The sequence below is a fragment of the Globicephala melas genome, chromosome 10 (genome assembly GCF_963455315.2).
Source record: "Globicephala melas chromosome 10, mGloMel1.2, whole genome shotgun sequence".
Taxonomy (NCBI): Eukaryota; Metazoa; Chordata; class Mammalia; order Artiodactyla; family Delphinidae; genus Globicephala; species Globicephala melas.
The window spans coordinates 79,227,160-79,253,501 of record NC_083323.1 but is presented as its reverse complement, the minus strand read 5'-3'; the positions used below and the strand labels follow the sequence as shown (position 1 = coordinate 79,253,501).

General features: G+C 35.8%; 1 protein-coding gene across 6 annotated transcripts in view; it reads left to right on the top strand.

Annotated features, from left to right (window-relative positions):
• Positions 1–26,342, top strand: part of CCDC91 (coiled-coil domain containing 91) — a 409,698-nt gene that overhangs the window by 298,813 nt on the left and 84,543 nt on the right. For 4 of the 6 annotated variants that reach the window (XM_070046418.1, XM_060305802.2, XM_060305805.2 and 1 more), the window contains one exon: positions 23,092–23,205. In XM_070046418.1, the coding sequence (XP_069902519.1) occupies positions 23,092–23,205 (114 nt within the window). Of the gene's footprint in view, positions 1–3,056; positions 3,147–23,091; positions 23,206–26,342 lie in introns of those variants that run through there. The other 2 variants (XM_060305808.2, XM_060305807.2) reach the window with 2 other exon arrangements.

Here is a 26,342-nt window from a genome sequence, read left to right as displayed (position 1 = left end):
TCTTTGATAAAGGTGGCAGGAATGTACAGTGGAGAAAGGACAGCCTCTTCAATAAGTGGTGCTGGGAAAACTGGACAGGTACATGTAAAAGAATGAGATTAGATCACTCCCTAACACCATACACAAAAATAAGCTCAAAATGGATTAAAGACCTAAATGTAAGGCCAGAAACTATCAAACTCTTAGAGGAAAACATAGGCAGAACACTCTATGACATAAATCACAGCAAGATCCTTTCTGACCCACCTCCTAGAGTAATGGAAATAAAAACAAAAATAAACAAATGGGACCTAATGAAACTTCAAAGCTTTTGCACAGCAAAGGAAACCATAAACAAGACCAAAAGGCAACCCTCAGAATGGGAGAAAATATTTGCAAATGAAGCAACCGACAAAGGATTAATCTCCAAAATTTACAAGCAGCTCATGCAGCTCAATAACAAGAAAACAAACAACCCAATCCAAAAATGGGCAGAAGACCTAAATAGACATTTCTCCAATGATTCCTTTTTAAAAAGTATGCATTAGATTGTCTGCTGGGTGTCAAACTGAGATGATTCTTACTAGTATAGATATTGAATGAAATACAAAGTAATCTGGGCAAAAAAAAGATAATTAATTTCAGCTTCAGAGAATTGTTTACTTTGAGCAACTAGTATGGATTTGTTGTAAGGTAGTGATGAGTTGCTGTATGAGGAGTAGTAGAATTTATTGGTCACAGTAAAGTACACTCTCTTTCACTGGTCAGTTGGAAACATCACATTCAGTTTCATATACTCAGTTTTAAGAGAGACATTTCCAAATCAGAATGGGACTAACCTAGACATTTATTAATGCTTCCTCAGCATCTCTTCTTCTCTTCCCAGAGTGATACTTTTTTATTTCTTAGCCATGTGTTTTAGGTGAGATTTAACCTACCTTCTAATCTAGGAATAAGTCCTTATTTACTTAGGCTAACGATCATATTCCATTATATTCCATCCATGTTAGAATGTTCCAGGAATTCACACATATTCTGAGTCAAGCCTATAGGACTCCATTTGGGACTTGGATTCTCAGGTACTTAAGCACTCTCATTCACAGTAAGAAAATGAGAAAATCCTTGGAACTGTTCACCTTTGTAGTTTTAACACCTAGCATAATACCATGCATAAATCCAAGTAACCATCTTGGGACCATATGTGTAGAGCTTTTGTGAAAACGGAGCCAATACCAAAGGCAGAGCTAGAGAGGAAGAGATCCCCATCACATTGCTTGAACCCTAAGTGAAGCCTACTCTTAGTTCTTTTATGTTTTTCTATGTGAGGGTGTGAGTTATTTTTAAAGACAGTCTGTGCTGAATTTTCTGTTACCTGTGATTGAACTAATTTTAACTGATTGCCAAATAAATGTGCTAAGTAGTAAATGGGGTTAGATTTGAGTCCTAGCTTGTGACTCGTGTAACCTTGACCAATTTTTTAAAATGTATGATGCTCCATTTCCTCCAATCCCATTGTAAAAGTAGGATTAATAATACCTGCTTTATAGAGTTGTTGTGAGGCCCTTAGAAACATGTTTTTAAAAAAGAATATAAACTGAGATAGATTTGTAAAACAGCTTTAGACACTATAAAATATCGTAGATATTAGGTAGTATTGTGGTAAAGCCAGTGACAGAGCAGGAAACCTTGCCATATACTTTTGAAGGAATTGGAGTATTTAGTTCAGAGAAGAGAAGAATAAAGATATGGCAACATTCCTCATGTATTTGAAGGGGTGCCATGAAGAGATATTGTTTTCTATTTATTTGAAGAGGGACAGATTAGAAGAAATAGGTGAACAATTTTAAATTGCTCAGTACAATATAAAATCATCAAATCACAAGTTATCGAGCAAAAAGTATATCATTTTTACCCAGGACTGTGGAGAATGGATTAGGTAGGAGATTGAAGAATTTAGGTATTGAGAATGTAATTTCTACTGTCATTTTTTTGTTCGAGGATCTCTCTATTCCCGTGTCATCATAGGTACATGTTAATTACCAGCCCTGCAGAATTATACCCAGTTACTAACATGCCCCAAATCTACCATTCTTTTCATTTAATCATTGAAAGTTCTCTTTCAGAAATAATTACTGTAAAATCTCTTTAAAATATATTTAAAATGTTTACATTACCACTTTTTAAACGTATAATATTAGTTAAGTAGCTTTACTGCTTTAAACCTCAGGGTATACCTGCCTTTCAAAATGGTTCTGGGGATTAAGTGAAAATACACATAGGTTTTGTTACTTTAAACACCAAATATCATTGCTTTTTTTATTTTTAATACCATTTATATTATATTTTGCTTAACTCTGCTGTCCTTCACACAGATTTCTATTAGGTCATGGAATCTTTAATTTTAAGTACTATTAATGAGTTTATAACCCAACATAAATTCATTTAACTTACTTAGCATATTGCCTGAAACGTAGGATGTGTTGTAACTGAGATGACCACTACTGTTGTCAATACTGTTTTTATTACTGTTATTATTACCACCATCTTAATCACCTTTGTAGTTTTAACACCTAGCATAATACCATGCATAATAAACAGTGAGTGAATGGATAGTTGCTGTAATTACTTCAGTTTCTAAACTACATCAGGGTGCCCTGGGCTGCAGTGACCTCACAAGAAGCTGCAGGATCTTTTAAATATTAGAGGGCAACATAGAGATGCTTGAGATCTCTTGGAAACCAGGTAAACTACTAGCTTGTCAATACTAATTTGTCTTATATCCCTTTCTATTATATCATATTTTAGTGAACTTGGATTTTGGGGATTGCTGTGATAAAAAGCAAGTGCGATGCAATTATCAACGTGGAATAGGAAATGGAAGTGTTATTGTCCAATCTTAAGCCAAGATTTAAGAAGCTGTGCAATGCCTAGCATGTACAAAATTCCCATGAATAAGTAACTATGGTTAAGAATGAAATAAAAGTATTTTTCTTTCCATTTTGTGGTACCTTTTCAAATGGCTACAAAGGTATGTTCCATTAATAAATGGAACAATTTAGATATTTCCTTTGGCCTAGAGAGCAACATGAAAAAAATTACTGAGACAGCAAGGGATCATGAACTGAGAAAGCCTGGGAAGCTTTAACCTGGTGCGTATACAGGTGCTCTGGAGGACACAAGAAATGTAAGTTATCTTACATTTGTAAATGTAATCTACCCTTAATGTAATGTAATCTACCCTTAATGTAATGTAATGTAATGTAATTTGTAAATGTAAATCTACCCTTAAGTAGATTTTCTTTGAATTGGAGAAACAAATTCACTCATTCACTGATGATGAATTATGCATCTCTGCTCTGTACCAGATACTATATTAGAGTGCTAGTCATAAAGAATATGAACTGTAATAATTATAATCCCTGATTTCAAAAGACTCTCAAGTTGGTAAGATAGACAAGCAAAGTACTTACGACAATTCTGAGTTTTGGAATACTTTGAGAGATAAAATATAGAGTGGTCTTTGAAAGCACAAACAAAGGGTACTAGATCCACCCACTCTGTGAGGAGATGTGGAAGATCTGGACCATTTAACAGAAGCCTCCTAGAGATGATGATGCTTAAACTGAATTGTGCAGAAGGAGGAGTAGGCATGGTTATCAGAGGAGAAGGAAAAGGGGAAATCCTTCCAAGGTGGCAGCATAGCATATCCAGGGAATGCAAATTGAATACTCAACTACGTGCATGACAGAATGGTCGTTTCTGCAGAGGTTACAAACATGAATGAGACTTTGTCACTGTCTTCAAAGATCTTACAATAAACTAGGGAATATGTCAAATCCATAAATTAATCTAATGTGAGGCAGAATGAGCTATGACAAAGCACATTTGGTTGAGGCATTTGAATGCTCAAAGAAGGGAAATAAGCATAGTGGATGGTGGACATCAACTTGACAAAACTTGAATATGTTTATTGGGAAAGCAACATAAAACAAAGATGGAGTTGATATGCTTGAGCAGATTATGAGAACCTTTAAGTTAAATAGCCAAACTCACATTTAATATTATCAGAAATAGAATGCCGTTGATACGGAAGATTAACATGGCCGCCTTAAATGTGATACACTGAAGCACGGGAGAGTCTGAAGTTAAGAATACTCTCTGGAAGTTGCTGGAATACTTGACATGCAAAAAGAGGGCAGCCTAGCCCAAGTGATAGCAGTTGAAATGGCAAAGGAAAGACAGACATTTTGGAGGGAAGAAGACTTAACCTGGTGACTGGAAATAGGATATGAAATCAAATATGTCTCTAAGGCTTGAAATTTTAGTAACTGATAAAATTTCATTCTGATAACTCTAATTTAGTAACCCTGTATCTGGGGAAGACAACCAAAAATTGACCACTTTTGATGTAATCCTGTTCTGAATAATAGTGAGTAAACAAAAAACATATTTTACCAACCTAGCAAGGTTTAAGTAGTCCACAGTTCCTTGGTTATATCATTTATTACTAATAACTTCATTTTCAAATAGTAAATCACCATTCTTTTCACATTATATTTGTGGGATATATTTAAGAATATTTAAGTATTTTTAGTTTTCCTCTATTTTATCAGCTTTATATTCTGTACATTTTTCTAACCCAGGTGTGATTGAGAACCATTATATCCCACTGTACATTATATCTTAATCAGGTGTAGTTGAGATCCATTAATATATGTTAATATCTGTGTTTCACAAGTTTCAGCATCAGTTGTTTTACAACACTACTACAGACTTTTAACGAATCCTTTGTGCACTGATATTACCATCCACAACAAAGTATTATATGAGAGGAGAAAAAAAATGTTGAATGATAACATGAACAAATGTATCAGAATCTGTAGAATTTAAAATTTTATAGACTGGTTTAAGAGGAAAACAATCTTTAATTTGTAAATCTCTTACATGAGTCAGGAAAAAGAGATGATGAAAAAAACAACCATATATATATTTAAAAGAACGAAAGATAGCATCTAGGAATGAAATAGATAATGTTGAACTTTAAAGTTTACTGAGTGGAGCTTCTTACTCTACTCATCACAGCATAACTCGTATGGAACTATTTCACCAAAACCAACCATAAACGTGGCACAAAATATATAAAGTAACATTCTAAAGGCACTGTCATTGTAAAACAATTAATGTAGATGGGATTGGATGAGATACAATGCTTGAGAAAATGGAAACATGCGAGGCGAACTTTGCATTCAGTCTTTTTTTTTCTTTTTAACATCTTTATTGGAGTATAATTGTTTTACAATGGCGTGTTAGTTTATGCTTTAAAACAAAGTGAATCAGTTATACATATACATATGTTCCCATACCTCTTTCCTCTTGCGTCTCCCTCCTTCCCACCCTCCCTATCCCACCCCTCTAGGTAGGTGATCACAAAGCACTGAGCTGATCTCCCTGTGCTATGCGGCTGCTTCCCACTAGCTATCTGCTGTACGTTTGGTAGTGTATGTATGTCCATGCTACTCTCTCACTTTATCACAGCTTACCCTTCCCCCTCCCTATATCCTGAAGTCCATCACGTCACTCTGTATGACAGACTCTGGGTCCATCCACCTCACTACAAATAACTCATTTTCCTTTCTTTTTATGGCTGAGTAATATTCCATTGTATATATATGCCACTTCTTCTTTATCCATTCATCTGTTGATGGACAATTAGGTTGCTTCCGTGTCCTGGCTATTGTAAACAGAGCTGCAATGAACATTTTGGTACATAACTCTTTTTGAATTATGGTTTTCTCACAGTATATGCCCAGTAGTGGGATTGCTGGGTCGTATGGTAAGTTCTATTTTTAGTTTTTTAAGGAACCTCCATACTGTTCTCCATAGTGGCTGTATCAATTTACATTCCCACCAACAGTGCAAGAGGGTTCCCTTTTCTCCACACCCTCTCCAGCATTTATTGTTTGTAGATTTTTTGATGATGGCCATTCTTACCGGTGTAGATTTTTTGTGATGGCCATTCTTACCGATATCTCATTGTAGTTTTGATTTGCATTTCTCTGTTGAGTAATGATGTTGAGCATTCTTTCATGTGTTTGTTGGCAATCTGTATATCTTCTTTGGAGAAATGTCTATTTAGGTCTTCTGCCCATTTTTGGATTGGGTTGTGTTTTTGATATTGAGCTGCATGAGTTGCTTGTATGTTTTCAAGATTAATCCTTTGTCAGTTGCTTTGTTTGCAACATTTTCTCCCATTCTGAGGTTGTCTTTTCATCTTGTTTATGATTTCCTTTGCTGTGCAAAAGCTTTTAAGTCCTATTAGGTCCTATTTATTTTTGTTTTTATTTCCATTTCTCTACGAGGTGGGTCAAAAAGGATCTTGCTGTGATTTATGTCATAGAGTGTTCTGCCTATGTTTTCCTCTAAGAGTTTGATAGTTTCTGGCCTTACATTTAGGTCTTTAATCCATTTTGAGCTTATTTTTGTGTATGGTGTTAGGGAGTGTTCCAATTTCATTCTTTTACATGTACCTGTCCAGTTTTCCCAGCACCACTTATTGAAGAGGCTGTCTTTTCTCCATTGTATATTCTTTACGCCTTTATCAAAGATAAGGTGCCATATGTGCGTGGGTCTATCTCTGGGCTTTCTATCCTGTTCCATTGATCTGTATTTCTGTTTTTGTGCCAGTACCATACTGTCTTGATTACTGTAGCTTTGTAGTACAGTCAGAAGTCAGGGAGCTTGATTCCTCCAGCTCCATTGTTCTTTCTCAAGATTTCTTTGGTTATTCGGAGTCTTTTGTGTTTCCATACAAATTGTGAAAATTTTTGTTCTAGTTCTGTGAAAAATGCCAGTGGTCATTTGATAGGGATTGCATTGAATCTGTAGATTGCTTTGGGTAGTAGTGTCATTTTCACAATGTTGATTCTTCCACTCCAAGAACATGGTATATCTCTCCATCTATTTGTATCATATTTAATTTCTTTCATCAGTGTCTTATAATTTTCTGCATACAGGTCTTTTGTCTCCTTAGGTAGGTTTATTGCTAGATATTTTATTCTGTTTCTTGCAATGGTAAATGGGAGTGTTTTCTTGATTTTACTTTCAGATATTTCATCATTAGTGTATAGGAATGCCAGAGATTTCTGTGCATTAATTTTGTATCCTGCTACTTTACCAAGTTCATTGATTAGCTCTAGTAGTTTTCTGGTAGCATCTTTAGGATTCTCTATGTATAGTATCATGTCATCTGCAAACAGTGACAGCTTTACTTCTTCTTTTCCGATTTGGATTCCTTTTATTTCCTTTTCTTCTCTGATTGCTGTGGCTAAAACTTCCCAAACTATGTTGAATAATAGTGGTGAGAGTGGGCAACCTTGTCTTGTTCCTGATCTTAGTGGAAATGCTTTCAGTTTTTCACCATTGAGGACGATGTTGGCTGTGGGTTTGTCATATATGGCATTTATTATGTTCAAGAAAGTTCCCTCTATGCCTACTTTCTGCAGGGTTTTTATCATAAATGTGTGTTGAATTTTGTCGAAAGCTTTCTCTGCATCTATTGAGATGAGCATATGGTTTTTCTCCTTCAGTTTATTAATATGGTGTATCACGTTGATTGATTTGCATATATTGAAGAATCCTTGCATTCCTGGAATAAACTCCACTTGATCATGGTGTATGATCCGTTTAATATGCTGTTGGGTACTGTTTGCTAGTATTTTGTTGAGGATTCTTGCATCTATGTTCATCAGTGATATTGGCCTGTAGTTTTCTTTCTTTGTGACATCTTTGGTTTTGGTATCAGAGTGATGGTGGCCTCATAGAATGAGTTTGGGAGTGTTCCTCCCTCTGCTATATTTTGGAAGAGTTTGAGAATGATAGGTGTTAGCTCTTCTCTAAATGTTTGATAGAATTCGCCTGTGTAGCCATCTGGTCCTGGGCTTTTGTTTGTTGGAAGATTTTTAATCACAGTTCAATTTCAGTGCTTGTGATCGGACTGTTCATGTTTTCTATTTCTTCCTGGTTCTGTCTCGGAAAGTTGTGCATTTCTAAGAATTTGTCCATTTCTTCCAGGTTGTCCATTTTATAGGCATAGAGTTGCTTGTAGTAATCTCTCATGATCCTTTGTATTTCTGCAGTGTCAGTTGTTACTTCTCCTTTTTCATTTCTAATTCTATTGAGTCATCTCCCTTTTTTTCTTGATAAGTCTGGCTAATGGTTTTTCAATTTTGTTTATCTTCTCAAAGAACCAGCTTTTAGTTTTGTTGATCTTTGCTATCATTTCCTTCATTTCTTTTTCATTTATATCTGATCTAATCTTTATGATTTCTTTCCTTCTGCTAACTTTGGGGTTTTTTTTCTTCTTCTTTCTCTAATTGCTTTAGATGTAATGTTAGATTGTTTATTTGAGATGTTTCTTGTTTCTGTAGGGAGGCTTGTATAGCTATAAATTTCCCTCTTAGAACTGCTTTTGCTGCATCCCATAGGTTTTGTGTCGTTGTGTTTTCATTGTCATTTGTTTCTAGGTATTTTTTATTTCCTCTTTGATTTCTTCAATGATCTCCTTGTTATTACATCGTGTGTTGTTTAGCCTCCATGTGTTTGTATTTCTTACAGATTTTTTCCTGTAATTGATACCTAGTCTCATAGCATTGTGATCTGAAAATATACTTGATATGTGCTCAATTTTCTTAAATTTACCACGGCTTGATTTGTGACCCAAGACATGATCTATCCTGGAGAATATTCCTTGAGCACTTGCGAAGAATATGCATTCTCTTGTTTTTGGATGGAATGTCCTATAAATATTAAGTCCATCTCGTTTAATGTACCATTTAAAGCTTGTGTTTCCTTACTTATTTTCATTTTGGATCTGTCCATTGGTGAAAGTGGGGTGTTATGGTCCCCTACTCTGATTGTGTTACTGTCAATTTCCCCTTTTGTGGCTGTTAGTATTTACCTTATGTATTGAGGTGCTCCTATGTTGGATCCATAAATATTTACAATTGTTATATCTTCTTCTTGGATCGATCCCTTGATCATTATGTAGTGCCCTTGTCTCTTGTAATAATCTTTGTTTTAAAGTCTATCTTGTCTGATATGAGAATTGCTACTCCCACTTTCTTCTGATCGTCATTTGCATGGAATATCTTTTTCCATCCCCTCACTTTCAGTTTGTATGTGTCCCTTTATCTGAAGTGGTGGGTCTCTTGTAGAGAGCATATATACTGGTCTTGTTTTTGTATCCACTCAGCCAGTCTGTGTCTTTTGGTTCGAGCATTTAACCCATTTACCTTTAAGGGAATTATCAATATGTATGTTCCTCTTACCATTTTCTTAATTGTTTTGGGTTTATTATTGTAGGTCTTTTCCTCCTCTTGTGTTTCTTGCCTAGAGAAGTTCCTTTAGCAGTTGTTGTAAAGCTGGTATGGTGGTGCTGAATTCTCTTAGCTTTTGCTTGTCTGTAAAGATTTTAATTTCTCCATCAAATCTGAATGAGATCCTTGCTGGGCAGAGTAATCTTGGTTGTAGGTTTTTCTCCTTCATCACTTTAAATATGTCCTGCCACTCCCTTCTGGCTTGCAGAGTTTCTGCTGAAAGATCAGCTGTTAACCTTATGGGAATTCCCTTGTGTGTTATGTTGTTTTTCCCTTGCTGCTTTTAATATTTTTTCTTTGTATTTAGTTTTTGATAGTTTGATTAATATGTGTCTTATTGTGTTTCTCCTTGGATTTATCCTGTATGGGACTCTCTGTGCTTCCTGGACTTGATTAACTATTTCCTTTCCCATATTTGGGAAATTTTCAACTATAACCTCTTCAAATATTTTCTCCATCCCTTTCTTTTTCTCTTCTTCTTCTAGGACCCCTATAATTCGAATGTGGTGCTTTTAATGTTGTCCCAGAGGTCTCTGAGACTGTCCTCAGTTCTTTTCTTTCTTTTTTCTGTATTCTACTCTGCAGTAGTTATTTCCACTCTTTTATATTTGAGGTCACTTATCCGTTCTTCTGCCTCAGTTATTCTGCTATTGATCACTTCTAGAGTATTTTTAATTTCATTTATTGTGTTGTTAATGATTGTTTGTTTGCTCTTTAGTTCTTCTAGGTCCTTGTTAAACGTTTCTTGTATTTTCTCCATTCTATTTCCAAGATTTTGGATCATCTTTACTATCATTATTCGAATTCTTTTTCAGGGAGACTGCCTATATCCTCTTCATTTGTTAGGTCTGGTGGGTTTTACCTTGCTCCTTCATCTGCTGTGTGTTTCTCTGTCTACTCATTTTGCTTAACTTACTGTGTTTGGGGTCTCCTTTTTGCAGGCTGCAGGCTCGTAGTTCCCCTTGTTTTTGGTGTCCGTCCCCAGTGGCTAAGGTTGGTTCATTGAGTTGTGTAGGCTTCCTGGTGGAGGGGACTAGTGCCTCTGTCCTGTTGGATGAGGGTGGATCTTTCCTTTCTGGTGGGCAGGTCCATGTGTGGTGGTGTGTTTTAGAGTGTCTGTGGCCTTCTTATGATTTTCGGCAACCTCTCTGATAATGAGTGGGGTTGTATTCCTGTCTTGCTAGTTGTTTGGCATAGGGTGTCATGCACTGTAGCTTGCTGTCGTTGAGTGAAGCTGGATCTTGGCATTGAGTTGGAGATCTCTGGGAGATTTTTGCCATTTTATATTACGTAGAGCTGGGAGGTCTCTTGTGGACCAGTGTCCTGAACTTGGCTCTCCCACCTCAGAGGCACAACCCTGATGCCTGGCTGGAGCACCAAGAGCTTTTCATCCACATAGCTCAGAATAAACGAGAGAAAAAATAGAAGGAAAGAAAGGAAGGTAGGAAGGAAGGAAGAAGGAAGAAAGAAGGAAGAAAGAGAAAGAAAGAAAGAAAGGATAAAATAAAATAAGTGTCCATCGACAGATGAATGGATAGAGATGTGGCACCTATATACAATGGAATATTACTCAGCCATAAAAAGAAACAAAAGTGAGTTATTTGTAGTGAGGTGGATGGACCTAGCGTCTGTCATACAGAGTGAAGTAAGTCAGAAAGAGAAAAACAGATACCGTATGCTAACACATGTATATGGAATCTAAAAAAGAAAATGGTTCTGATGAACCTAATGCAGGACTGGAATAAAGACACAGACTTAGAGAATGGACTTGAGGACACGGGGCAGGGAAGAGTAATCTGGGATGAAGTGAGAGAGTAGCATTGACATATGTACACTACCAAATGTAAAACAGATAGCTAGTGGGAAACAGTTGCATAGCACAGGAAGATCAGCTCGGTGCTTTGTGACCACCTAGAGAGGGGTGGGATAAGGAGGGTGGGAGGGAGACCCAAGAAGGAGGGGATTTGGGGATATATGTATACATATAGCTGATTCACTTTGTTATACAGCAGCAACTAACACAACAATGTAAAGCAATTATACTTCAATAAAGATGTTAAAAAAAGAAAATAAAGTAAAATTAAAATAGTTATTAAAATAAAAAATAATTTTAAAAAGTAAAAAAAAAGAAAAGCGTACAGACAGGACCCTAGGACAAATGGTAAAAGCAAAGCTATACAGACAAAATCACACACAGAAGCATACACATACACACTCACCAAAAGAGAAAAACGGAAAAAAATATATATATATATCTTTGCTCCCAAAGTCCACCTCCTCAATTTGGGATATTTCGTTGTCCTATTCAGGTGTTCCACAGATGCAGGTACATCAAGCTGATTGTGGAGATTTAATCTGCTGCCCCTGAGGCTGCTGGGAGAGATTTCCATTTCTGTTCTTTGTTGGCACAGCTCCCGGGGTTCAGCTTTGGATTTGGACACGCCTCTGCGTGTAGGTCGCCTGAGGGCGTCTGTTCTTCGCTCAGATAGGACGGGGTTAAAGGAGCAGCTGCTTTGGGGGCTCTGGCTCACTCAGGGCGGTGGGAGGGAGGGGTACAGATGCGGGGTGAGCCTGCGGCGGCAGAGGCCGACGTGACATTGCCACAGCCTGAGGCACGCTGTGTGTTCTCCCGGGGAGGTTGTCCCTGGATCAGGGGACCCTGGCTATGACGGGCTGCCCAGGCTCCTGAGAGGGGAGGTGTGGACAGTGACCTGTGCTCGCACACAGGCTTCTTGGTGGCGGCAGCAGCAGCCTCAGCATTTCATGCCCGTCTCTGGTGTACGCGCTGATAGCCGCGGCTTGCGCTCGTCTCTGGAGCTCCTTTAAGCAGCACTCTTGATACCCTCTCCTCGCGCAGCAGGAAACAAAGAGGCAAGAAAAAGTCTCTTGTCTCTTCGGCAGCTCCGGACTTTTTCCCGGACTCCCTCCCGGGTAGCCGTGGTGCACTAACCCCCTTCAGGCTGTGTTCACGCCACCAGTCCTCTCCCTGCTCTCCGACCGAAGCCTGAGCCTCAGCTCCCAGCCCCGCCCGCCCTGGCGGGTGAGCAGACAAGCCTCTCGGGCTGGTGAGTGCCGATCGACACCGATCCTCTGTGCGGGCATCTCTCCGTTTTGCCCTCCACACCCCTCTTGCTGCGCTCTCCTCCATGGCTCTGAAGCTTTCCCCTTCTGCCACCCGCAGCCTCTGCCCGTGAAGTGGCTTCCTAGTGTGTGGAGACCTTCCTTCCTTCACAGCTCCCTCCCACTGGTGCAGGTCCCGTCCCTATTACTTTGTCTCTTTTTTCTTTTGCCCTACCCAGGTATGTGGGGAGTTTCTTGCCTTTTGGGAGGTCTGAGGTCTTCTGCCAGCGTTCAGTAGGTGTTCTGTAGGAGCTGTTCCAGATGTAGATACTTTTCTGATGTATTTGTGGAGAGGAAGGTGATCTCCGCGTCTTACTCTTCCGCCATCTTTAAGCTCCTCCCTGCATTCAGTCTTAAAAGCGTTTTCTACTTGGCAGCATGCAGAATTAAAACTCAAAAGCGTAAAAAGTCTTACAGCGCCAACGAGGCAGGAGGCAGAGTTCATGCCTGTCAAGAGGCATATTTTCAGAACAAACTCTCAGAACAACAAAAATCTGTGTTCAAATTACCCCCAAGTCCTTGGCCAAATCCTAAATTGCATATGCAGAGTGCAAGACTCTTAAAATCCAGCAACAAAAAAAGAACAGCTGAGAGGCTAAAGAGCTGACCAGGTACTTTGGGGAAGTAAGGGTTGTAAGTTAAGTCTTGCAAAGGTAGAAGTGTTTTGATAAAGACTTTCATTTGAGAATCCCTGAAAGGCGTTACTTTTTAACCTAGGAATAAGGGCCCTTACAAAACAACATGTAAAAATGGCCAATAAGCATATGAAAAGGTGTTCAATATCATTATTCATGCTGGAAATACGAATTAAAATCAAAAGAGTTACCAGTATACCACTGCCCTGGGTATGGATATAATTAAAGGGACTGACAAAATACCAAGTACTGACAGTGATGTGGATCAGTTGGACCTCTAGTGCTTTTTTGGTGGGAGTGTAAATTTGCCTACTTTTTAAAAGTGTGTGGCCGTATTTACTAAGTAGCTCAACACGTGTATACTCTGGCACCCACCATTTCCACAATTATGTACGCACTCAACAGAAATTAATGCTTATGCCCACTAAAAGATGTGTAAAGGAATGATAAAATGAGCTTTCTTCATAATAATCCCAAACGGAAACTCTCCAAATATCCGTTATTGGTGGAATGGATGAATAAATTGTGGTGTATTGTTTGGAACACTACACCAAAATTAAAAGACAAACTAATGATACACTCTACAATATGGATGAATCTCAAAAATTTTGTGTTGAATAAAATTTGGTCACAAAAGCATAAATATGGTGTGATTCAAATTTTATGACCTTTAAGAACAAGAAAAAGTAACCTATGGGGATAGAAATTACAATAGTGGTTGTCTATGATGGGGAGAAGCATGAGAGAACTTTCTGTGGCATTTAATTGTTCTTTTTCTTGATCTGGGTAGTGAGTAAATGGGTGTATATGTATGTAAATATCCACTGAGTGATACACTTAAAGTTTGTGCATTTCACTGTGTATGAAATTTATAAAGAAAGCTAAGCACAAAGGAAAAAGGTTGCAGTCATTTATAAAATAGCTATTTACTTAAAAAGCTGTGAGAAGCATCTATAGTGTTACTTCAGAGGAAAATCATAGCCTTAAATATTTAAATTAGAAAGTAGAAAAGACTGCAAAATAATGAGCTAATAACACTTCCAATTTATTAAGGAAGTTAGATAAGAAAGAATAGAATAATCCAAAGAAGATAGAAGGAAAACAATAATAAAGGTTATGACAGAAATGCATGACATAGATTAGAAAGTTTACAAATACTAAACTGTCATTTTTTAAAGACATAAAATTCACAAATCTTTCACAAGATTAATGGACGAAAGAGGAATGTTATTAATGAACATTATCAGAGGGATGAATCTTTATTTAGGATAATGTAGATCCTGTAAAAATTTTAGAGATGATATAGCAATATAAATAACAATACCAATCAACTGTAAAGCTTAGATGAAATGAAAGAGTAACAAGAAAAATATAAATCCCAGAACTGATGCAAGAAGAATTAGAAATGCTAAATAGTTCTGTAGCTGCAGAAGAAACTGTATCTGTAGTTTAAAAATATTCATTTTTCTCTAAAACATAAATGTAAATACTCCCCTCCCAGTAGATGGAGTCCAGTTTCCCTCCCTTTTGAGTGGCTTTTGAGTGTTGACTGGACTTAGTTGTTCATATCTAATGAACAGATTATAGAAAGGGAAAAAATGTTAGCTTTATGTTAGAGACACCTGGCAGATAGCCCTTTAACCAAATGACCAAAGTTAACATTGCCAGTGATAAATTATGTTTAATGCCATGTTGCCCCTGATATGATACAATGAGAGGCATTCTTCACCTTTATGGTATTCTTCTCCAAAATTCATAACCCCAGTCTAATCATAAGGAAAAAAAAGACAAATCCAAATTTCTTCAAAATACCTGAAAAGTATTCGTCAACAGTGTCAATATAATAAGGAAGACTGAGAAACTACCACAGATTGGAGGAGACTAACGAGACATGATGTCTGAATGCAGTGTTCTGTCCTGGTTTAATCATGGAACAGAAAAAAGGCATTATTGGAAAAACTGATGTAATACAAATAAAATCTGTAATCTGTTTAATATTACTGTATGATACTGTTTCTTAGCTTGATAAATGTACCGTAATTATGTAAGATGTTAATAGGAGAAGAAGCTGGATTAAGGGAATATGAAAACCCTTGTACTATCGTTGCAAGTTTTCGGTAAATCTAAAATTATTTCAAAGTAGAAAAGTTTCATAATTTTTTCTAACACATATCTAGTTAAAAAGAGCAGTTTTACCTACTCCCTTCTAAAACCTCACTGAAATAAAAACTCTGAAATGGAGCCCTAAATGAGAAGTGGAGATGACTGAGAAGACCAACGTACAGTATACAGTGTACATTGTAGAAACTCCCAAAGGCTTACTCATTGGTGTCACCAGATATCTCTAGAAGTGAAAATGAAGATGAAGCTTCGAATAGAAGGAAAGTTTGGAAGTCTGTTTAATAAACAGTTAGATCCCCACTTACTCTCTGCCAATTCTGGCAGAAAACTGGGATTAGTTCTCTGGAAGAAAAAGAGAGAAATAGAGGGTCTCTAGACCAGGGATCACCAAGCACAGCTGAAGGTATAGATGCTGTAATGAAATGGGGTGAAAAGGTTCAAGCTGCTTATTGAGAACCTTAGCCATTTTTCCCATCACAGCTTTCAGAATGCTGACAACCAGACAGGAAATTGGAAGATTCTTTTCTGAGGAATCTAGTCAGCCCAAGATAAAAGACTTAAATGTATTGGTATCAGAAATTGCCCCAAGGAAACAACCCAGCCAGATTGCTCTGCTATTAAGATCACAGTCCATAAACCACAACTGCAAGCAGAGATGTTACTCAGCATTTTAGTACTCTACTCTTTAAACATGAGCAAATAGTCAAGTATAAACAGATAATTTCCCATGAAAAGCAGGACATAAAACATTCTATGGATATATGAAGAGTTTAAAAAACTTATTAATTTCCTCAAGAGTAAGAGATTTTGCATCTATGAAACAGGAAGAGGATGCTTTTTTTTTAAGTCAAATAAAAGGATTAGAAACAAAATACAATAGAATGTTTAAAAAAAACAACAAGCGTCAGAAGATGAAGTGATAGAAGTCTTCCAGGGAAAATTGTATAAAAATTTTATTAAAATATGAAAATTGTATTAAAAATTTTATTCCATTGAAGAAATGGAAAATAGGAGTGAAAAGACCAGAAAATATGGCAGTCAGTTCAGGAGGTTCATTAGCTGAATAATAGGATTTTGAGAAATAATAATAAAAAAAGCAGAGAATAGAATGCAGGAAACAATATAATAATAATAGTAGTAGTATTAAAGTAAATCTTGCAGAACTGAAAGACATGAGTTTCTAGATTGTAAGATATGAGTTTCTAGGTAGGCCTGTAACTAAGTTTGTTGTTAAATTTTTGAAAAACAAAGGTAAAGAAAATTAACAAATGTTCTCATAAGAGAGAAAAATTTTGTGCAAATGATGGGGAATCAGAATGTAATCAGACTCCTCAATAACCTTGAAAACTGAACAGAATTCCAACCTAGAAATTCACACTTAGCCAAACTATAAATTAAGTGTGAGGGTAGAATGAAAGCATTTTCAAGACAAAGGAGATACCAAAACAGTTCTCATGTGCCTTTTCTCAGGAATCTCCTGGAGTAGGTACTCTATCAAAACAAAGAAGTAAACCAAGAAAAAAGGATCCAGTGGTATCTAGAAAGCTGAAGATAACAGCTTGAGAGATGTGGCGAAACCCCTAGAAAAATGACTGAGGGAAATCCCAGAATAGACAGCTATGTAGCAGACCTAGAGAACAACCAATCCAGGTTGGAGATACGTCCACGAGATTTGTCTCCAAGAAAATAAACATAATAGAATGCCTGATATCTTTGAATATATTGAGAAGATAATTAGACAATTAGATAAGAATTTTGGAGTTAATGTTTAATACATACTCGCTTAGGCCAATATAATGTGGCAGTAGTAACATTGTATCATTTCTGAGCCCATATCTAAGAGACCTTAAAAAACCTTTCACTCTTCTTTTACAATTCTGTCCAGCTGCTATGTGAAAAATCCCGAGCTCGTCTGCAGGAGCTGGGAGCCCACAGGAAGGAGAAACAAGCCATCCTACCGTAGGCCATCCTAGAAGTAGTGGCCACATCAGACCCAGCAGTTGATTGCAGATACATGGGAGAGCCCAGGCAAGACCAAAAGAACTGTCCAGCTGAACCCAGCTCAGATTGCCAACTTACAGAATTATGAGCTAAATCAGGGATTGGCAAGCTTTTTGTGTAAAGGGCCAGATATTAAATATTTCAGGCATTTATGGGCCAAGAGGTTTAATTGATACTATTATGTAGGAGTTTATGTTAACCCAAGAAAAAGCAGATATTCACAAATTTTTTTTATTGATGAAATTCAAAATGTAGTATTGATAATAAGGATAATTTTTCATAGTGTAGCTCTACTAGTGAGAAGAATAGAATTCTCTTTGGGGAGGATAACATTTTGCTTAATTGTGGTTCAATTAAGTATCGCTATCATCAAAAATGGTTACAAATACTCATTTATTAATGCTAATATGTAATGAGACTACATATTTCATCTTTAAGAATGTCTTTCACACAAATAGGTACTGGCAAATGTTGATATCTGTCAATGAGCATATGATTTTAATTGAGCATATTCATTAGCTGAGAAGCATCCATAGAATCAGGTTCTTCTATTAATATTTTCCATTTAGCATATCATTACAATGCAGATTAATTATTTCCAATTGAAAGTTAGATGAAAGCTCCTCAGTTGCCCAGTGAATGGATTTTGAACTGTGGAAATTCCATTTGCAGTTGGATCAATGTGTGAAAAGCACTGATGGAGCTGTAGTGTGAGCTCATAAATTCATGTAGGAATAGAAGTCTCACTTCATTTTTTTAACTGTTGATGCACAGGAAGTGCATACAGCAGCTTGACTTATGATTCAGACACTCATTTTCTAAGGTACATTTCCACAACTACGTGCAACTTTTAAAATAATACATAATTAGATAATATACATACGTCATGTATAGAAACAAAAATTAAGTGCACTATTGCCCTAGAAAAATCTTTGATACTGTGTTTTACTGCCCACAGATCAAAATTAAATTGATTGGGCTTCCCTGGTGGCGCAGTGGTTGAGAGTCCGCCTGCCGATGCAGGGGACGTGGGTTCGTGCCCCGGTCCGGGAGGATCCCACGTGCCGCGGAGCGGCTGGGCCCGTGAGCCATGGCCGCTGGGCCTGCGCATCCGGAGCCTGTGCTCTGCAGCGGGAGAGGCCACAGCAGTGAGAGGCCCGCGTACCAAAAAAAAAAAAAAAAAATTAAATTGATTGCTGTGATTTGTTTCCCATAAATAATTTAACTGTGTTTACAATCCTTAACTAAATCGCACTGATAAAGAACAACCTCAGACCGTTTATTAAGTCACGATCCCATTTTTACTGAAATGTATGGTGGATTTAATGGATACTAAAGCATAACTATACTTTTAAGCAATGAGGAGAAATTTTTAAATCTTATACAAAATGTTATATAAGCTTTTAGCCCTAAATGACATTCATCATGACATATTTAATTGTAACAGTATAGAAACTGATCCCAGTCATTCATTTTTTAAAAATAAGTATGTAGAACTCTTTCTTCCACACTTAAAAACTAGTTATATAATCGTTTGGATGTGATTTCTTGCACATTTTTTATTTTTAGACAAAAAAATATTTATGATGAGAAGTGTTAACATGTATTTTAACAAACCATAACACATATGCAAATGGATAGTTTTCCCTCCAAACTGTTTATTTTAGAGCAGTGCTTCTCACCTGGAGGGGATCCAGTGAGCAGATGCCAAGTATGCTGCTTATAACAGGACTCCCGCCTCCACCCCCAGCAAGGAATTGTCAGTAGTACCAAGGTTGAGAAACCCTGCCCTAGAGAATATATCACATCCCAGGGGTTTGGCCATTACTAAAATATTCCGGAAAACGTTCTTTCAGAATTGTCTTGTTTGAATATACTCACTGGTGTCAAGTCTTCATCTCTTGTGAGGTATATTTTATTTTAGACTAATCCTCATGACTCATAGGGACAATTTAGTTCATTCATGGAATTCAACAAAACATGCAGGCAGATATTTACACACACTTGAATACGCACACAAAATTCTAATCATTTCTAAGTAATTGAGAATTTGGGCTGGTTAGAAAATGGAAGGCTTAAACTACTTTTTTGCAGTATGCGGGCCTCTCACTGTTGTGGCCTCTCATGTTGTGGAACACAGGCTCCGGACGCGCAGGCTCAGCGGCCATGGCTCACGGGCCCAGCCGCTCCGCGGCATGTGGGATCTTCCCGGACCGGGGCACGAACCCACGTCCCCAGCATCAGCAGGCGGACTCCCAACCACTGCGCCACCAGGGAAGCCCCTTAAACTTTACTTTTGTATGATATTCAAAGATATTTATTGACAAGTAGTATTTATTCTTTTTTTTTCATTTTTATTTTATATTGGAGTATAGTTGATTAACAATGTTGTGTTAGTTTCAGGTATACAGCAAAGTGATTCAGTTATACATATACATGTATCTATTCTTTTTCAAGTTATTTTCCCACTTAGGTTATTACAGAATATTGAGTAGAGTTCCCTGTGCTATACAGTAGGTACTCATTGGTTATCTATTTTAAATATACAGTGTGTATATGGATTTCACAACCTTGACTGTCACCTAACTCCCAAATGGGGAGGAGAGAATCAAGGAAACTTTCTTTGTAAATGTTCTTCTTCAACTCAAAAATTAGGAAAGGAGGGTCCTCAAAAATGTGGACTGAGCAGACAGTGTAAACTCGCAGCCCCTTTCCCCCCTAAAAAAAATGTTAACTGAAGAACATAGTAGCTAACTCTTCATGTTTTTTCTGGATATATCCCTTTTATTTAAATTGATCCTTTTGCCTTCAACCAAACAGATCTAGTCAGATTTACTTATATGACCCTTACTAGATAGAAATTCTGGTTGATATTCAGTATGATATGGATTTATCTTTTATATTCAAATAATCCAGGTCTACAGTAGTTTTAAAATTATAAAACTCTTGAAAACCAAGGATTTCTGTAACTTGGCTGTTGGCAAAACCTGTCCTGAACTAATGTGAAACTTATACTTTTAATTTACCCACATAGTGTGAATATTCATACCCTTCACTGAAGAACTATTAATGTGTTTTATTTCAGGGGGCTTAGTAATATATGCACTACTTTTTGCCTTTATAAAATCTGAAAATTTTCAAATTCCAAATTAGTAAGTATGAAACCAATAGAAATTATAATAGTAGATGCTTTTATTTTAAATAATCTTTTTTTGTCCTCATTTTTTTTTCAAAAATTACTACAGTTTTTCATAATGACTTATCACCTCACACCAGTCAGAATGGCCATTATCAAAGTCTACAAATAATAAATGCTGGAGAGGGTGTGGAGAAAAGGGAACCCTCCTACACTGTTGGTGGGAATGTAAATTGGTGCAGCCACTGTGGAAAACAGTATGCAGCGTTCCTTAAAAAACTAAAAAGAGTTACCACATGATCCAGAAATCCCACTCCTGGGCATATATCCAGAGAAAGCTCTAATTTGAAAAGATACATGCACCCCAGTGTTCATAGCAGCACTGTTTACAATATCCAAGACATGGAAGCCACCTAAATGTCCATTAACAGATGAATGGATAAAGAAGATGTGGTACATATATGGAATATTACTCAGCCATAAAAAATGAAATAATGCCATTTGCAGTAACACGGATGGACCTAGAGATTATCATATTAAATGAAGCCAAATAGAGAAAGACAAATACCATATGATATTGCTTATATGTGGAATCTAAAAAAAATGATACAAATGAACTTATTTACAAAACAGAAATAGACTCACAGACATAGAAAACTTACAGTTACCAGAGGGGACAGGGAGGAGGCATAAATTTGGAATTTGGGATTAACAAATACACACTACTATATATAAAATAGATAAACAATAAGGACCTACTGTATAGAACAGGGAACTATATTCAATATCTTGTAATAACCCATAATGGAAAAGAATCTGAAAAAGAATAGATATATGTATACATATAACTGAATCACTTGGCTATACACCTGAAACATTGTAAATCAACTATGCTTCAATAAAAAATTAAACATAAAAAATACTATAGTTTTTTGACTTTAATCTTTTCAGAAAATCATGGAAACAACTTTGTATTTTATTATTTCATCAATGGAACTAAAGCTTAATGTACTTAGTGATAGAAAATAAAGAGTAACAATTGTCAAAGTCTTGCTATAGTGCTTTTGAGATTTGTGACTTAACTTTATATATTAGGGAGGGAATCCAAAAAATTATGAGTTTACCAATATTAAAGTAGGAAGAGGACACAGTCAGGCAAATGATAAGAGCTAATATATATATTGCTAATATTTCTATGAAAAATGCTGCATATCACATAATCTTTTAAAATGCAGAATAAAGTTAGATATGATTATCCCTTAAATAAGCAAAGATTTAAAAACTGGTGAGACTAAATGTAATCAAGGTTGCAAGAAAACAGCTATTCTCATGGGCTGCTTATGGGAAAAAATTGTACAAAATGTCAAAAGCTGTAAGAGAGCTCAAAAATTATATCCCTTGGGCAACATGATTCTACCTCATGAATTGAAATTAAGGAAGTATCTAATATGCACCACAAAGTTACATATATGGATGCTTGTCACTGCTTTATTAAAAACAACCAAAATATCCATGAATAAATATTAGTAAAATAAATTATTATACATCCCAGTAATGGAATATAAAATCATAAAAGAATATATAATTACTTTAAAATATTCAAAATGTATTTTAAATGAAAAATGCCAGAGTTAGAAAATAGTATGTACAGTTTGAGTCCCATCCTCTTCATACCCAATTTTGTACGGGTGTGTGTGTGTTTTGTGTTCATATTTTTATGTATTTACTAATTTTCTATAGTAAATATATTCATAATAGAAAATTCTTACTACTTCATATTTTCTAGGTTTTATGTATATATATATGTATATATTGATATATATGTGTCTGAAATTAATCAGGAAAAACTAAACAAAAACATATATACACTACAAAGTGAAGGGTCCTCAAGAATAACAAAATAAGGGAAATACAACTGAGAAATTTCAAGGCATTTTCTAATTGATAGCCTGTTCAAAAAAAGGATGGTACCTTTGTAGACAAATGGAAGTTATAGAAGTTTGTTGCATTCTTCCAGTCCATGAAATGCTATTTTAGCAGAAAATATTTCCTGGTTTTTGAGAAGTGTTACATTTCTTTTTCAGAATTTTAGCCTTCTTTCTCTTTATCTGAAAATTTGAACTCTCTCAGGGTTCTTGATTACTATTTCAGTAAAATGGGGAATATCACTTTTTCCCTAGATTTCTCATTTCATATATTAGCACACAGGGTAGAATTCTTACCTCTCATTCATGGTGTCCAGCTCTCAACATCTTAACCTGGCAGAAGAACTAAACTAGCTGTAAATCTTACCACCCAGACCACACTTGATTATTGTATGATGGGAAAATTAAATGTGAATAAAACAGCCTAGAGCATTAGGGTGTTCTTGGAAGAATAAACACAAGTTGGAAGTCTTATGTGGACAGTGCAAAGTACAGGAAAGCAATCAATCATGTAAACATCAAATGAAAGGTTGGTAAGGAAGCCATTGGAGTCTGTCAGGCGCTCCCTGCAATAAATGGCTTACTCCATTTCTTTTCCCTTTCACTCAGTTTAGAAAAGTGAATTCTGTGGAATCTCTAACAGAACCCAAAAGATTTCGTTAAGTTCTTATTCCTGTTTAAAGGTATGCTTTGAACAGAGTGAGCTCAACCCACTGAAGAGGGTTTTTAGTTTATATAAAATGGGCACAAACATGTCATAGCACATACCTCCCTGACTTTTTTCATCCTCCCACAAACAGGAAACTGTTAAGGCAGCAATAATAGAAGAGCAAAAGCGAAGTGAAAAGGCTGTGGAAGAGGCAGTGAAGAGAACAAGAGATGAATTGATAGAGTATGTAAAGGAACAGAAAAGGGTGAGTATCCCCTGAAGGGTTTTAACTTGTGCTTCCACAAACTGAAGCATTGGCTTTGGTACAATGACATGAAATTTTAAAATATTTAAAATGTCCTTTGCCATCTAATTTAGGAATCTTCATCTAAGATTATTTTTCTGACATAATTATATATTCTAATAGTTAATGTCTATAAACATAAATTCCATCTGTCAACAAAAAAAGCACACTGAATAATTTCTTGCTGGATTCCTAGAAATGACCTATAGCATTTTCAATTTAACTCTACACTTGCGAAGAAAGTAAACAGTTATAGACTTTTCGTTTTTTGGCCATAAGTTTGTTATTTCTTATAATATTTGTCAAAATTTGTATGCACTCGTTAGGCCTTCGAACTGGGTTAACACCACTGTGGTTCTAATAGATTTTATTACGGTTATCAAATTAAGGCTCTTCTGCCATAGTTCCATTTCAAACAAAATTCAGAATGTGCTTGTCACAATTCAGAATGCATATTGGAGCTTTACAAAATAAACATCATTTCAGTACAATGTGGTTTTATTAATATGTGAGTCTGAGCAGTAGCCGGAAATAATGGACTTAATAGCTTAATTTGTAGATTTTTCAACAAATCTTTATTCTTCTTAAGTAGTATCCAAGATGAGAAACACTTAGGATGACTTAGTAATCTCTGTAATAAGCATATTATATTACATTATATTATATAACATTATATGGTGAATTTTCTCACACAATATATAGTATTATATAATATAGCATAATAAAATTATAAATAAAACAGTGTGTATGAGGATAGTTGACACAATTAATTGTTGGTCAAAATGACAAATAAAAGATTATTCTTCAGTTGACAGTTAAGTAGAAGACTAGGAGTGTCATACAAACTCATGATACCACTTTAGTTCCATACCCTTATTTTGAAGCCAAGTTTGGTATGATACAAAGGAAGTTCTTACCCCTCAGTAACTACCATTAGGTTTCAACAAAGCAGAGTTTGTCAGCAGAGTAAAAAATTGCTAAGTAGTCTTTTCAGATAACTTAACCACTCACAGAAGCATTTCATATGGGATTAGATCTTTGGGCATGTTATCTCAAGGTGTTTTTAAAAGCAGTTTCACCCAAACAAATTCCCGATGGGTGTGTAACCTTCGGAAGAGAAAATTCTGAGCCAGATATAGTCAACTGACTTTTCAGGAAGTGATATATTCCCAGAAAACTCCTATTTCTATATGTATCCCCAAGGAGTTTATGTTAAATAAACTAGTTCAGAAGCAGTCATACAAGAAAGGAATTATAGATGCTTTCCACATACACACAGGAATTGTGATAGTGAAAGAACACAGACTTGAAATAAATTCAAGGAGTCTTGTGGATGTATCCTTTTTTTTTTTTTAAACGGAAGTATAGTTGATTTACAATGTTGTGTTTGTTTCAGGTGTACAAGCAAAGTGACTCAGTTATACATGTATTTTTATATATATATATAAAAATAAATATAAATACTTTTTCAGATTCTTTTCCCTTATAGGTTATAACAAAATATTGAGTATAGTTCCTTGTGTTACACTAGGTCCTTTTGGTTATCTATTTTATATATAGTAGTGTGTATATGTTAATCCCAAACTCCTATGGATGTATCCTTTTTTAACCATCTTTTCTTAATAATATATGGCCAATTCTTACTTGAGCACTAAATTTGGACAAGAAGTTAGGTAACATAACAAACCCATTCATAAGAGTATCTTAGATGAATATTTCTTTGATCAAAATGGAAATTTTTTCTTAAAAAAATCTTTAAAATCGTGTATTACTTTCCTCTCAAAAGAAGTCTTGTGGCTGCTGTAAGAAACATTTAAAATGAGAGCAGGAAATGCCTTTACAGGAGTTACCTGGTCCCTGTGTGAGGTAAATTAGCCCTTGAAGAGAACTGACAATGAACTCTGCCATTTAATCTGTGTTCTTGCAATCATATTAAAGGATTAGTATCTGTTTATGTTACATAAACTAGTTATCACGTTTAGAAATGTTCATTAAATAACAACAAAATCATGACAATATTACATTCTATGTGCACCAGAGTTCCACTTCTCTATGCTTGTTCCTTTATATGTTAAGAACTATAAATTTAATACCTGCCTTCCAGAACAGCTCTGAGTTAATACATGTAATAAAATAGAACAGCTAGAGTGTGATCTCAATATATATGTACATTATTGAAGAAAAACAGAAAGGCCTAGTAGCATTATTTTTTGCTAATTAAAAGTGTGCTTTTCAGATTAACGTTTGGCATTCTATTTCCTCTGAGGTTTACAACATGATTCTAATAGTTTATTCCATTCTTGTTACTAGATGCACAGAAGATTAAAACTGATTTAATCACTATATTAATAGGAAGTTTATTACCACCACTTTGGGATTTGAGAGTTTTTTAAATAATACATATTGTGGAATACTTTTAATATTTGAATGTTTCCATCTCTCCAAACAGAAAAGCTATAAAAAAGGAAAGTGGATAAAATATTTGAAATGAAAGCACCAACCAACTGCTAGATCTCTTTTTTATATAACTTTTTAAAAATTAAGATTCTCTACACTCTGATTCTTTTCCAAAATGGATTTCAGTGTTTCAAGTTAATTTTTATGAATTTTGGGGTCTTGGAAATTTTTCACACACACACAGAAAAGACATCTCATAACTTATAAAGTAATATTTAGAAGAAACAAAAGGGTTTTTTTTAGCAAATTCATAATCTTTTTTCTGCTTCCAAAAGACTAAATTAGGGCAACTCATCTCTACTTCTTCCTTTGTAAGATGGATTTCTGTTTGCATCAGACAAGAACACTTTTCCAGAACAAAAATTTTCCTTTCTCCTCTCCAGCTTTTTTTTAACTAGAGAGTCAACTTGAGATTTTCAACATTAGACACCTCAAAAGCCCTGTAGACCTTGGTTCCAACTGGGCTTACATTCCAGTCTGTGAAGTAATCATCCCCTCTTGAAGTTTTCCAAAATCTTTGTAAGAAGAAGTCTAATGTTGTGTTAGTTTCTGTCTTTATATGTCTTTTGTTCTAACCAATCTTTGCTTTGATATCATTTTACCCTTACCAAATTCACTAAAAGACTGAAATGAAGACTCTT